General features: G+C 35.7%; 1 protein-coding gene across 4 annotated transcripts in view; it reads right to left on the bottom strand.

Moving 5' to 3' along the window:
* ORC2 (origin recognition complex subunit 2) overlaps positions 1-15695 on the bottom strand; it is a 74594-nt gene that overhangs the window by 31744 nt on the left and 27155 nt on the right. For all 4 annotated transcript variants that reach the window (XR_012469453.1, XR_012469454.1, XR_012469455.1 and 1 more), the window contains exons 8-10: positions 13510-13700; positions 5960-6058; positions 3226-3335 (exon numbers count right to left, since the gene is read on the bottom strand). Coding sequence is in view for 1 of the 4 variants with exons in the window: in XM_074191668.1 (XP_074047769.1) it covers positions 3226-3335; positions 5960-6058; positions 13510-13700 (400 nt within the window). In the remaining 3 variants the exon portion in view is untranslated. The remainder of the gene's footprint in view (positions 1-3225; positions 3336-5959; positions 6059-13509; positions 13701-15695) is intronic.

The raw sequence follows: 15695 nt of genomic DNA, 5'->3' as shown, positions 1-15695 counted from the left end.
CACCATCCCTGTGAATCCTCAGACTATGGCTCCCTTCCCTAGACACTAATTCCCTATATGTCATGACTCCTCAAATTAGAGTATTAGAATTATGGCAAATGCTTAATTTTTTTTCCAGTTATGCATTTGTAAGTAAAAATAAGATGAATGAAATTGTTCTGGGGGTTTCTTCCCAAAAGGAAGGGAAAAGGATGCATTTTCTCCTAGTTGAAGTCAACCTTTAGAACTTCTTCATCTATTGGTCCAATTTCACTTGTAAGAGTGTGCACTTCTCCATTCTCAACTGAATCTTCCTCAGCTGTAAGAATTCTACGTTATGTCTTTCAAAAATCATGGGTAAGAGACTTAAAGGACTTTGGAGCACAAGAAATATCTTCTGCTCAAGTTGAAAATATTAGAAAATAAAGTAAAATGTTGAATGTAAACCAGCTAGCTAAGAAAATGTTAGAAACTGGGATTTAGTTTTTCTGGAGCATAGCATGCAACATTCAAATAAAGGGCTCTTGGTGGAGTACATATAAGGAAGATAAGGAACTGCATTTGTCTGCAGATTGGCTAATCCAATTAGGTAAGCTTGGTGTGCCCTATGAGTGGACCATCCACCAAGCCTATTCATGGGCATTATTATATTTTATTACTATATTCATTGGTAATATGGATTACATTGTAGTCATAAACAAATATTAAATTCTCTACTCAGCTTTCACAAGTTTTTTGTTGGGCAATACAACCCAGAAGAGCTAAAAGGTTGGATGCCCCTATTATAAAGGACAAATAAAAATAAAAACCAGAATCAGCTTCTAAAAACCAGAGTATTAGTTAAAGAATGTAACAGGTATGACTAGAATGTGAAAAACTACATTTATCTACTAAGATGAATACAAATTGTAATGGCCCACAAGTAGAATGTAAAAATAGCAGTCCAAGTGTTCTGAGACTACGTAAAAGCAGAAAGAAATGGTACATGCTGAATCTGATGTCTATGCATAACTGTTTGAACCATGGATAAGAAGCAAAGAAAAATATAGGTATGAATGACATTTGGGAGGATGTTATTCATGACTATAATTAGTATACCCTGTTCAAAAAGAATAGACTGGATATACTAGGAGACAGAGAAGCATTGTGTAATAAAAAAATTCACCTGTTTGGAAGTCCACACAACTAAAGGAGGATATATGGTGGAGAATATTTGAGTGAAAAGATAAACCCTGGTTACATAGGGATGATAAACTGTAGCAAGCAGTCCAGCTGAAGGAATTAAAGGTCAAGCTTTGGCTGCAGAATACAAAGCAACCCAAAAGGTAGGATAAGTATGTTGTGATAGGGTCATCTATCTGCCTATTTTTCTATTAAAAGAAAATTGGCTGATAAATTGACAGATAAATTCTTCATTTATTCTGTTGATTTCAATCTGTCAGATCATGCACACCACTTCAGAGTCCTGACAGAGAAAGAGAATGCTGAGTATGCAGAGGAGTATACTTGAAGCTTAAACTTCCAACTTCTTATTCTCACTTTTTTCTGTTGTTTCAGTTTTTGGTACATTCCTAATTTCTGGGACTTTTCCATTTTCTAAATCCAAAGCCCTCACCAGCAGAAAGTGGTAAAACTGTCTCATTAGTCATCTCCATTAATGCAGGGCCCAACATAGTAAGAGGAAATCCTCCTAAGAGGGCTTCTGATAAAGGCTTCATCCATCTAGGAAGCTGATGAATGTCTGAACTATTAATAGTCTGGTCTTTACTTTTTCAGTACTGAGAATCCTTGAATTTGCTAATGTCCATAAAAGCTAGTCCAAAACTGAAACTGATTATTCTGACAATAAAGACATTCTAATGAGACTAGTGTGTTTAGATAGAAAGTTTACCCACAAATTCAGATTTAAAGGGCATGAAAAGCAATAGATAAAAAAACAAATTAAGTTGTGGATGACTAAAACAATGCCGCATCTGAAAAGAAGAGCATTAAGAATATTAAGTAATATCTACTTCTAAGTGCCATGTTAGAAGAGGGCATTATGGGGAAATGGTCCTGACCAATTAATGGAAAATGACCATATGCTGGCATAGTAACATGACCAACAATTCTAATTTGTAATTATAACAACAATATATAGGATTGGAGGAATCAACCTTCAGGAGATGGGTAAGGAAGCAAGGAGAGGAGGAAAAACCAAGGAAAGCAGGCTAAGAATACCCTGTGATAGCAAAATGATTGAATTCTTAGTAGAGACCTAGAAATTTCTACATTTTATCAGTCCAAATATTTATCTAATACTTTAGTTAAGTCAACAGTAAGGAGTCAGTCCACTAAAACTCAGCGAAATTTGTCCAGGGGTGGGGGAGAAATATCAAAGTCCAGATTCAAAAAGGCTCCAGACAAGTCTTGTGGTCTGCATCAATAGGTACCAAAGTAAAATGACCACTCTTGGCCTAGGACTAATCCAGTCAAAAGATGAAGCAATAGAACCTGTTTCTTGGAGCTGACAGAATAGAACCAGACAAGGCAAGAAGTTTTCAAAAAGGTCAAAGACTGCAGTCATCCAGGGAGAGGTGAGATGGCATAAGCCAAAAAATTCCCAGGGGAATAGCTCAAAAAAGAAAATATTCACTACTACAGGCTCTAAACAGTGGCTGAGAGGAGCTGAGCTAGGGGAAGTCTATCCAGAAACCGATATGCTTAGAAGTGGAGAAGTATTTTCCAGAAAGCTTCAAAAGAATGGTTAAATTCCAGTTACAGAACCTTCACTGAGTTAATACCAATGACCAGAATGAGAAAAATTTTAGGGAAATATTGTCAGTGGAGACCCAAGATTTAACCTTAACAGTCTTACCATGTCACTGTATGTATTTCCAGATATAGAGATGTCAGAGATATAAAATATTACCTAGTCCAATACTCTCATTATATAAATGAGGAAACTGAAGCCCAGGGAAATAGTCACTTGCCTATAGTAATAAATGGCAGAAGAGGGATTAACCAGGGGTCCTGGGACTGCACAACTATGTTTTCTCCACTGCACTCTTGTGCCCTTCAGGTGCTTCAATATTTCAACTTATTAAGTGGGGACAAGAACTGTTTTGCATATTTTTTGAGGTTACTTTACAACACACATGATTTATGCATAAAACAAAATAATGCATAAAACTGCTCTAAAGTAAAAAGCACTGTAGAAGCACAAATTCAGTTATTCCCATAAGCATTTTAAGGCATCATACTTACTGTAATTGTAACATCCACTTGTGAAATAGCTGTTCATGCTGTTCATTTAATTGTTTTATCTCAGTAGAAAAGGAAGGAGAAAACTTGTTCAACAAGTTGTGCAAAGTTTGCTAAAAGGTAATAAAAGAAAATTGACCCTGAGTTCACACATGTCAAGTGAAACAAAGCTAAGAGTTTTTTCAGACTTAAACATTTTCAGGTGACCTGGTTTCACAACAGTACTGATTTTTTTTCCCAATCAGCATGTTAACAACAACTAAAATCTTGCTTCTGTATTGCTTGTAGATCTTTTAAAATAATTGCTTTCCTTAAATATTTTAAACCCTTAACAGCTGTCTTAGATATGAATGTGCCAAGATGATATATGGCAAGGGAGTTCTTGCTGTGTTAAAAGCTCTTTTCATAACAAGTGATCAAACTGCTTGCTCCAAGGCCATAAGCCAGTACCTTTGAAAAAAAATTAAAAACCTAGAGGGTTCAGAAAAAATTTATAAAATCTTAAGTCAACAGTGTAATAATTCAAAGAAATCCCTGCGTCAAATCATTTCTAAACAAACTTCATTTTTGGGGGGTGGGAAGGAGAAATTATTAAAAGAGACCTGTAATTTTATTGGAAACCCGTTCTAGCCGCCCCCATCTTGAAGAAACTCAACTGTTCTGGTGGTGAGGTTTATTGGAAAGAGCGCTAGCTAAAAATCCAGGAGACCAAATTCTTGCCTGATAAGCATAACCTATGAGATCTTGGGAAAGTTACTTATCCTCCTTGGGTCTCAATTTCCCCCACCTGTAAAATACGAGAGTTTCACTAGATAGCATATAAGGTACTGTCTATCTATAATTCTATGATCAAAAAGTAGGTGATAGCCAAATCTTGTCCATGATAACTAGTTGTGGCAAAAAGTTATGAAACCACCATTATCCTGCTCCAATCTCTTTGCTGACCTTTAATCTCAAATCTCCAACTGCCTTTCAGATATCTTGATTTGGATGTCCAGTAGATATCCTAAACTTATTTATATTCAGAATGGAACCCATTATCTTTCCCCCCAAATGCTTTTCCCCTCCTACCTTCCCTCTTAAGAGGGTAATACCAGCTTCCCAGTTCCTCATTCTGACAACCTAGGAGTCATCTTGGATTCCTCATACTTTCTCACCCTCTACATCCAATTGTTGCCAAGTCTGTTGATTTTACCTTTGCAGCATCTAATACTTCCCAGCTCCCCAAAGCTCTTCTCTCCTTTGACGTTACCAACATCCTGGCACAGATCCTCATCACCTCTACCCTAACAGCCTACTGGTGGGTCTGCCTGCCTCAAGTTTCTCCTCACTCCAAGTCATTCAGAGATCAAAACTCCAGTGATGCCTTCAACTCCAGGATCAAATACAAAATGCTCTATTTGACATTTAAAGTCCTTAATAAGCTTTCCAGTCTTCTTTTTTTTTTTTAAGGTTTTTTTGCAAGGCAAATGGGGTTAAGTGGCTTGCCCAAGGCCACAGCTAGGTAATTGCTTTATCCACTGTGCCACCTAGCTGCCCCCCTTTTCCAGTCTTCTTATACCTTACTCCCTAATACATACTACTCTTAGATCCAGTAACACTGACCTCCTGGCTCTTTCATGACCAAGACCCCTCCATGTCTCAAGACCCCTCATGGGCATTTTCTCTAGCTGGCTCTTCATATCTGGAATTCTTTCCTTCCTCACCTCCTCCTACTGTCTTCCTCTGGCTCTGTTTTAGGTCCAACTAAAAATCTTCATCTTTTACAGGAAGTCTTTCCTAACCCCTCTTAATTCTAGTACTTTTCTTCTGATAACTGTTTTCTATTTATTCTGTATATAGCATGATTTTCATATATGTATGTTCGTTGTATTCCCCATTACATTATTAGCTCCTTGAGGGTAGGGACAATGTTTTGACTCTTTGCATTTTCAGTGCTTAGCATATAGTAGGTGCTACGATGACTGATTGATTGACTGATGTTTGCCACTACCAACTCTTCAAGTACACGCTAAAAGGTCATCTTTACTAATTATGGGGGGTTTTTTGGCACCCAAGATTTTCACTATGTTGCATCTGTAAGACCAAATTCAACAAAAATACCTTATTGTACATTAAAGACTATAACTGAAGGCTAACAAGACCAATACTGGGTAAATAAAATGTTTTCTTTCCTACTCTCATCTTTCTGCTTCTTTTCTACCTAACTTTTTAAACTGAGAAGAATCTAAGATATAATTTAGTCACACTCATTTTTGGGTGATTAGGAAACTAAAGCTCTAATAAATTAAGTGACATTTCCCATGTGTTGTTGGGGTCATAGCACACCAAGAACACAACCTACACACACAGCTTTTTTCTTGTGAAAACTTCCCACAGAAGGAAAAACCTAGAAGAGAGGTCACTTTCAGTTCACTTATAGATTACATATTAATATGACTGAATTCCATTCAGGAAGTATAGTCAGTCTCTAAGGCATCTGCATAATAGGCCTCTTCTTTTTAAACAAGAAATAAAAAGCCTGGGGCAGCTAGGTGGTGCAGTGGATAGAGCACCAGCCCTGGAGTCAGGAGGAACTGAGTTCAAATCCTACCTCAGACATTTACTAATTGCCTAGCTGTATGATTTAATCTGACAACAAATAATTCTATTTACCTCTGTTTATCTTCCAGGTTTGTTGTTTCCTTTGAAAGATTTATTTTTAAAATATAGAATTTGAATGGTTGTGGAAACATACCTGATCCAGTTTAGTTCTCTTTAGTTTCTGTAATGTTCTATCTGAGGTTAAAACTTTTGAACTGCTATGAGCTTCAAAATATTCTTCTACTAAGTCATTCTGAAAAAAACAAAGAGAAAGGTCAGTTTACAGTGGCTATGGACTCTATATCACTCAAAATTTTAATAGGAAATTGAAAACATTACGTTATTTTTCTTATCCAAGAATTTTTTTTTCCTGACTCCAGGCCCAGCACAATTGCCAGTATTTATTAGAAGAGACATAGCATCCAATACAAGGTAGGTGATAACTCCACTATGTTGTCTTACACCACTTCTAGAGGACTGTTTAGTTCTGAATACCACATTTAGTAAAGGCACCAAATATCTGGATTCATCCAAAAAAATAATTCAAGGAGAAGGTGAGCAGCATTATAACATCCCTTCAATGGAAAGGTTGAACTTACTGAGGAGGTTTACATTTAGATCCTACCATGACAAAAAAGATCCTACTACATATAACAAAATATTCCTAACAGGTTTCTGTTAGCAAGAAACTGAAAACAAGGTAAATGTCCATTGACAGGAGAATGAACAAACTGCTGTTCAGAAATGTAATGGAATATTCTTTCACAGCAAGTAGTAACAGATATGAAAAATTCAGAAATGCTTCCAAAAAGTAGGATGATTGGATAAATAAAGCAATGTAGTATTTAAAGTTGGGAAGGCCTGGGTCTAAATTCCACCTCTGACATTTACTATCTGTAATCAAGAGCAAGTCACAATTTCTGCAGCTCAATTATCTCATCTGTAAAATGGGAACAACTCTAGGAGTACTTACCTCACTAAGTTTTGAGATTCAAAAGAGACAAAGCATGTAATTTGTAAGCTGTGTTGTTAATTACCATAAGGCAGAACCAAGGAAAAAATATACAAAACAGTCACAGCAATTTAAACAAAACTGATCACTGATCTTATCCAAGAATTTTTTAAAGGCTATAAATTAAAGCTGATATCCTCACTCTCTGCTAAACCACAACTTTCTGCCTAAGTCTTAGTAATATAAAAAAACTGATCATTATGTCTCTATCAGACATACTTTCTCTAAGTTTAATGACTGGTACTGTCACCAAAAAAAAAAAAAAATGACAAATAGGAAGAATTCAGAGAAATTAGAAAAGGTTAATATGAAGTGAGATTCAAAGAGGAGAGCAGAAGCAAAAGAACAACTCAAATCTCATTTGTGTACAGAGAGCACACCAAGTGTGCTCACATCTTTTCCTTATTCTCTTCTGATACTGAATGGAGGTAAAAAGTTAACCATCTTTCAGTCTTACTATCTGACTGGCCCATCTTTTTTAGTAGTCAAGTATTTCTATGATGACAACCCCTACAAGCCTTTCAATTATTTTTTTGGATGATTCTTCAGAGTTGTAGAACTTTGTGACCTGGGGCCATAAAATACAACAGGAAAATATGAGCCAAAAAGAGATGAAAGAGGCTATGAACCAACACATTTACAGCAGCATGGAACCAACAAACTAGAAATTGAGGGGATTCTCATCAATTGGAGAATAGCTAAACAAATTATGACAAATGATTAACTGATTATCTCATCAAAAGAATAATGACAAACAGGAAAGTTTCAGGGAAACCTAGGAAGCCTTGCAAGAAATACGGCAAAGTAAATTAAGAATCAGAATAATTTATACAGAAATAATATGATAAATAAAAACAACTTGGGGGCAGCTAGGTGGCACAGTAGATAAAGCACCGGCCCTGGAGTCAGGAAGACCTGAGTTCAAATCTGAACTCAGACACTACTTGATGACTGCCTAGCTGTGTGAATTTGAACAAGTTACTCTTAACCCCATTGCCTTAAACAAATAAAATTAAGTAAAAATAAAAAAAATAAAAATTTGAGAGATTTAGAAACAGTGATTGTGAGTCATACTATCCATTTTTTATTTTTAGGTTTTTGCAAGGCAAATGGGGGTTAAGTGGCCACTCCGTCACCTAGCCGCCCCATACTATCCATTTCTTAGAATAAAACACACATTTGTGAACACAGTAAATGTAGGGAAACTTTGACAATATATTTGTTACAAGGGTTTCCTCTTTTTTCCATTGGTGGGTGAGAAATGGCTAATAAAGGTGAGAGAAGAGGAGACTGTGGCTGACAAAAACAGGAAAAAAACAATATTTAAATGCATAGGAGAAAACAGAAGGAAGTCCAGAAGGAAACATGTCTCCTTTGTTTGATACTTACGTTTGAAAATTTTATGTTGATTTTATCACACAGTTAAAAGAGAAAGCAAATTGTGTAAGAGATTTGCAATTTAATGTAGAATCTTCTTTTTCTGTTTTACTTTTTAAATAGATATGCTTTAGTTGGCAAAGTCAGAAACCTAAGTCTTTTACAAAAATCCAAGAGTTATATATTACTTCAAAAAATTTAAGAAATGCATCAAATTAAGTAAAATAATAATCAACAGAGAAGGAAGGAAAAACTGTGGCAAGACAATTCCAATGGAAAATTGAAGTTAAAAAATAATATTTATAAACAGCAAAAGCTAGATACTATATGTCTCAGAACAAAGAATGAAGAAGTGACCAAAAGAAAACGGCCTTCTACTATAAAATTCCAGGCCAAAAAGAATCATTAGGTTACCACCATGGAGAAAACTAACTTGAAACAACCAGAAATGTGATTGCTAAGATACAGGACTATTAAGTGAAAGAAAAAAAATACTCCAAGCAGCTAAAAAGAGAAATCAAGGATTCTAGACCCAAACATTTAGGACTTATACATTAATCATGATAAAGGGAAAAAAAAATCATTGAACCTCAGAGACTATCAAGTTCATCCTTTTAAAGAGGAGGAGACTTGAGGATCAAAGAGGTTATAACTTTATATATCTAGCAAGTACCTAAGGGAAAATTTGAACTCAGGACCTAATTCCAATCTATTACTGTATCCACACCAGCAAACTACTTCAAATAATGAAATACATAATATGAAATACAAAAAGGCAAAGAAAACTGGATTGCCATCCAAATTATGATATCTTGCAAATTTGAACAAGGTTGGAAAAACTGGATTTTTAAAATTTTTTAGAATAATTAGCAGTATCTATCTGAAACCATCAACAAGCATTATATTCAATGGGGAGAGGCTAGAGGCATTCCCAAAAAGATCACAGGTGAAACAAGGGTGCCCATTATCACCACTACTATTCAATACTGTATTAGAAATGTTAGCTTCAGTGATTAAAGAAAAAGAAATTGAAGGAATTAGAATTGGGAAGGAAGAGACAAAACTCTCACTCTTTGCAGATGACATGATGGTCTACCTAGAGAATCCCAAGATATCATACAAAAAAACTACTGGAAACAATTAGCAATTTTAGCAAAGTTGCAGGTTATAAAATAAACCCTCATAAATCCTCAACTTTTCTATATATGTCTAGCAAGATACAGTAGGAAGAGCTAGAAAGAGAAATCCCATTCAAAATAACCTCAGACAATATAAAATACCTGGGAGTCTATTTGCCAAGACAGACTCAGAAATTTTTTAAAACAATTATAAAACACTTCTCACGCAAATTAAATCAGATTTAAATAACTGGGAAAATATCAACTGCTCATGGATAGGTAGAGCTAATATAATAAAAATAACAATTCTACCAAAACTAAACTACCTGTTTAGTGCCCTACTAATCAAAATTCCAAAAAATTACTTTAATGAGCCAGAAAAAATTGTTAAGTAAATTCATATGAAGAAATAAAAAGTCAAGAATTTCCAGGAGCTTAATGAAAAAAAGTGCAAAAGAAGGTGGCTTAGCCCTACCTGATCTAAAATTATATTATAAAGCATCAGTCATCAAAACTGTCAGGTGTTGGCTAAGAAATAGAGTGGGGACCAGTGGAATAGACTAGGTGTAAAAGCAGGAGATGATTATAGTAATCTGCTGTTTGATAAACCCAAAGAGTCCAGCCATTGGGATAAAAACTCCCTCTTTGATAAAAACTGCTGGGATAATTGGAAGTTAGTATGGAAGAAACTTAGATTAGACCAACACCCAACACCCTTTACCAAGATAAGATCCAAATGGTTACAGGACTTAGACATAAAAAAAACAATACTATAAAAGCAAATTAGAAGATCAAGGACTAGTTTACCTGTCAGATCTATAGAAAGGGGAGCAGTTTATGACTAAGGAAGAATTGGAGAACATCACCAAAAACCAACTAAATGATTTTGATTACATTAAATTAAAAAGCTTTTGCACAGATAAAACCACTGTAACCAAGATCAAAAGAAATGTAGTAAATTGGGAAACAATCTTTACAACTAATGATTCTGACAAAGGACTCATTTCTAAAATATACAGAGAACTGAGTCATATTTTTAAAACAAAAAGCCATTCCCCAATTGACAAATGGTCAAAGGATATGCAAAGGCAATTTACAGATGAGGAGATAAAAGCAATCCATAGCCATATGAAAAAATTTTCTCTAAATCATTAATTATTAGAGAAATGCAAGTTAAAGCTTCTCCAAGGTACCACCTCACATGTCTCAGATTGGTCAATATGACCAGAAAGGATAATGATCATTGTTGGAAGGGTTGTGGGAAATCTGGGACACTATGACACTGTTAGTGGAGCTGTGAACTCATCCAACCTTTCTGGAGAGCTATTTGGAACTATGCCCAAAGGGCAACAAAAATGTGCATACCCTTTGACCCAGCAATACCACTACTGGGTCTATACCCTGAAGAGATGATGAAAAAGGGTAAAAACATCACTTGTACAAAAATATTTATAGCAGCCCTGTTTGTGGTGGCAAAGAATTGGGAATCAAGTACATGTCCTTCAATTGGGGAATGGCTTAGCAAACTGTGGTATATGTATGTCATGGAAACTATTGCTCTGTTAGAAACCAGGAGGGATGGGATTTCAGGGAAGCCTAGAAGGATTTTCATGAACTGATGCTGAGTGAGATGAGCAGAACCAGAAAAATACTGTACACCCTAACAGCAACATGGGAGTGATGTTCAAACTTGAAGGACTTGCTCATTCCATCAGTGCAACAATCGGGAACAATTTGGGGCTGTCTGCAATGGAGAATACCATCTGTATCCAGATAAGGACTATTCCCTTTAATTTAGAAAAAAAAAAAAAACAGATTATCTTATTGTCTGATCTTGTTATCTCTTATACTTTATGTTTCTTCCTTAAGGATATGATTTCTTTCTCATTATACTCAATTTGGATCAATGTACAACATGGAAACAAAGTAAAGACTGACAGATTGCTTTCTGTGGAGGGGTGGGGGGGAGGGAAGTAAGATGGGGGGAAAATTGTAAAACTCAAATAATACCTTTAATAAAAAAAGCAAAAAATTTTTTATTTTTTTTGTGTTTAACAATTCCCACACACACAGAAGGCAGTCTAATAGTCTTTATATTGTTTCCATGCTTTACATTGATCAAAACTGAATGTGTTGAGAAATCATATCCTTAAGGAAAAAATGAAATATATTGAGAGCAAAATTATATAATAACCTTTTTTTTAAATTACAGGTCTTTGGCAAATTGCCTTCTGTGGGGGTGGGGGGAGGGAAGTAAGATTAGAGGAAAAAATTGTATAACTCAAATAAAATCTTTTTTAAAAATTAATTGATTAAAGGTCTTTGGTCTTTGTTTAAACTCTTTCTTTGGATACAGATGATATTCTGCATTGCAGATACCCTAAAATTGTCCCTGATTGTTGCACTAATGAATTGAGCACGTCCATTAAGACTGATCACCAGGGACAGTTAGGTGGCACAGTGGATAGAGCACCGGCCTTGAGTACCTGAGTTCAAACGTGGCCACACACACTTAATAATAATTACCTAGCCGTGTGGCCTTGGGCAAGCCACTTAACCCCCCTTGCCTTGCAAAAAAAAAAAAGACTGATCACCAACCCCATGTTGCTGAAAAACTGATTTTTAAAAACAGGATCATTGATGTTTGAAAAGTAAACAAGTATAAATAAACAGAAGGGCCTAAGTAATGACCAAGCGCATAAATGTCCTGAAATAGAGAGAAAAGATTGTCTCTAAGCATTTAAGGTAAAATCCATACTACCTTGTGACTTTGTTTAGCCAAGCCTCTTGTCAAGCTTTCTTTAAACTCAATTACTCTATTTCCACTGTTTTATGCAGGAATACTACTTATAATATTATCCTTTTTCTATGCATCACTGCATCATTATCATTTTTAAGATTTTATAAATCAATTTATATTCTTAGATATATTGATTTTATAAATCAATTTATATCCTTAACTCTATTTGGCAAATGCAATAATTCTGGGATATATGTTAGCTCTCAACTTAATTCCATTATTGGCTGTCTCAATTTTTAATGGGTTAAAGGAAGGCAGCTTGGTGGCACACTAAGATAAAGCACTGGACCTGCAGTCAGTAAGATGTGAGCTCAAAAATGGCTTCAGACACTTAAATAGTTGTATGACCATGGGCATGTCACTTTAAATCTGCCTCAATTTCCTGCAGGTCTCATCAAAAGCCCTTTGGAACTAGGGTGTGTTACTATTTGATGAGTTAATAAATTTTTACTATATCTTCACAATATTGTTTTTACTGTATATATTATTCTGGTTCTGCTCGCTTCACTTCAGTTCATACAGGTCTTCTCATATTATTTTAAAATCATTCCCCTTCATTATTTCTCTCTCTCTTTTTTTCAAGGCAAATGGGGTTAAGTGGCTTGCCCAAGGCCACACGGCTAGGTAATTATTAGGTATCTCAGGTCAAATTTGAACTCAGGTCCTCCTGACTCCAGGGCCCGGTGCTCTATCCAATGCACCACCTAGCCGTCCCCATTCTTTCTTATCTATCACAATTTGTTCAACCATTCCCTAATAGTTGAGCAATGCCTCAATTTTCAATTCTTTGCCACCACAAAAAGAGATGATATAAATGTTAGTTTATATACCTAATAGCAGTATTTCTATGTCAAAAGATATGTGGTTTTATAGCTTTTTGAGCATATGATGTTATTGCTAGGATCTTTTAGTCTTCTTAATATAACAATTGATTTACATTTTAATTAGCTTCTGTAGGACAGACTGGTGGTGCAGTGGATCAAATGACAGGACTGAAGTCTGGAAGACTCATCTTCCCTGGCCTCAGATATTTACTAGCTGTGTGATCCTGGCCAAGTCACTTAACCCTCTTTGTCTTAGTTTCCTTATCTATAAAATGAGCTGGAGTTGGAAATGGCCAACTATTTCAGTATTATCTCTGCCAAGAAAAATCCCAAATGGGGTCACAAAGAGTTGGATGCAATTGAACAACTCAAAATTCCAATATTTAGTAACACATGGGAAAAAATCTAAAGCAAATTAAACTGATATATATATATATAGTTATTCATTGTTAAAGTGAAGTATGGAAGAAAATGCCCAGAAAAAGTATTATTCTTAAAAATCTCTGGATTTAATCTTTGAGAATATAAAAATATTAATAATAAAAATCTATTTAAATAAGTTTCCCCACTTACTGTTTTGTCTTTTTTCATTTTTTTAGCTGATACTTTTTTGCAAGATGATGAAACTGATTTGTGCTTAGCAATTCTCTTCTGATCCATTAATACTTCACTTGTCTTGTCTTCCTCTTCCTGTCTGACCCCTTTATCATCTTCTGAATTTGAATCAGAATATTCACTTTCAGTGTCAGATGGTAAAGTAGAAACTAGGGATATAAAAAGGAATGTGTGATTTGTAACAATACAGATAAAAAAGGACCATTTCATGTATGTCACTGTAACCTCAATACTGCGCACAGTGCCTGCCTGACATGTGATTACTCATTTCCCTCTCAGTAAATTCCCAAGGCTTCCCCAGTGCCTCTAATCAGGCACAAATCCCTCATTTTGGCATTTAAAATCCTTCACACAGACTTTTACAGTCTTCTTATATATTGCTTCTCTTCACATTTTCTGGTCGAGTCAAACTCACCTGACGGCTCATCACAGATTCTCCTATTTCCCTAGGTCTGCAGTGCTTTCCTTCACTTCAATCTCTCAGAATCTCTAACGTCCATGAAATGTTCTACATGAAACTTTTTGTGACTTCTCCAGGCCCTCTAGTGATCAAGGCCTTCAACCTGTACTCCTCATATTACCTCCTGTTTATTCTGCATATATTGACACTTGTCTCCCCAGATGAAGAAAAGGGCTGTTTCACATCTTTTCCCTTTGATTAAACAGAACCCAACAACATGTGTGGCACACAGCAAGTGCTTAATAAATGCATGTTGACAGAATCTATCAATTATGAAGCAAAGTAAACAAACAATAGACAGACAAAAAGGTTTGTTAAAAATAAAAAATTCTGGAGTGTAAACAGTTGCCAAGTACATCTTTGGTTTTCCTGTGGTTAAAATCAAGTACTCAAAAAGCCTTAAAAAAATAAATTTGTGATGATTCCTTAGAAATATCTATTTGCTATCAGTAGAAGGCAGAAGACAAACTTTTATTTTTAAAAAATTACTATCCCAGGGGCGGCTAGGTGGTGCAGTGGATAAAGCAATGGCCCTGGAGTCAGGAGTACCTGGGTTCAAATCCGGTCTTAGACACTTAATAATTACCTAGCTGTGTGGTCTTGGGCAAGCCACTTAACCGCATTTGCCTTGCAAAAACCTAAAAAAAAAAAATTACTATCCCCATACTTATATGTTGTGATCAATGAATATCTTCAAAATACTGCCCATCTTTACAGTATGAGAGGGAGAAAGAGCAAGAGTAAGGCACACCTTCAGGTGAAGAGTATGGAACTCTGCATCCTCTTTTCCTGAGATTAAGACATAATTGGAAAAGGAAGAAAAAGGCATAGAATATTTTGGCCACAAATAAAAGAAATGCACCTAAATATTTTATGGGATAAGAATATTTAAACATTCAGTACTATCTTTGGATGATATTAAAAGAATGATACTGATTATCCTATTAAAATTCCACAGCTCAAAAAAAGACTGCAATAGCACAAAAACTTTGAAATCTAAGGTCTAGCAGGAGATAAAAGGCCCAAAACATTCCACTATCTAGAATTTTTAATTATATACTGTACATAGTTTCAGAGAAAACATATCAGATATGAAATGCATCTTAAATGCATTACTGTCCAAAACAGATTTCATGATCTTTTCCCCTAAAACCTACCTTACCAATTATTATGGACAACACCATTTTTCCAGGCCCTCAAGCTCACAACCTAGGAGTCATCCTGGATTATTGCCAAAGCCTACTGATTTCACCTCTGCAACAACTCTCAAATATGCCCAGTTGCCTCCTGTTACTTCCACCCTACCACTGTGCAGGCCTTCATTACTTCATGCCCTAATTACTGCAGTAGCCCACGAAGGGTCTGCCTGCCTCAAGTCTCTCCCCACTCCAATTTGTACTCAATTCAGCCACTAAAGTAATTTTCTGAAAATGCAGCTCAGACCATGTTACCCCTCAAATGATTCCCTATTATCTCAAGGAACAAATTCAAAATGTTCTGTTGACATTCAAAACCCTTCATAACCCATCCTACCCTTTGAAGCTTTACCCCTTACAATAGCCTCCTGCATCTCTCAGATCAGAGCATTTTCTCTGACTGTCCCTCATGCCTAGAATACCCTCCCCTCCTCTACTCCTGCTGGCCCAACTAATAATCTCCTTGGCTTCCATTATGTCCCAATTAG

This window comes from Macrotis lagotis, chromosome 6 (genome assembly GCF_037893015.1).
Source record: "Macrotis lagotis isolate mMagLag1 chromosome 6, bilby.v1.9.chrom.fasta, whole genome shotgun sequence".
Classification (NCBI taxonomy): Eukaryota; Metazoa; Chordata; class Mammalia; order Peramelemorphia; family Peramelidae; genus Macrotis; species Macrotis lagotis.
Note: the sequence above shows the minus strand (reverse complement) of the source record. Positions and strands in the feature narration are given on the sequence as shown.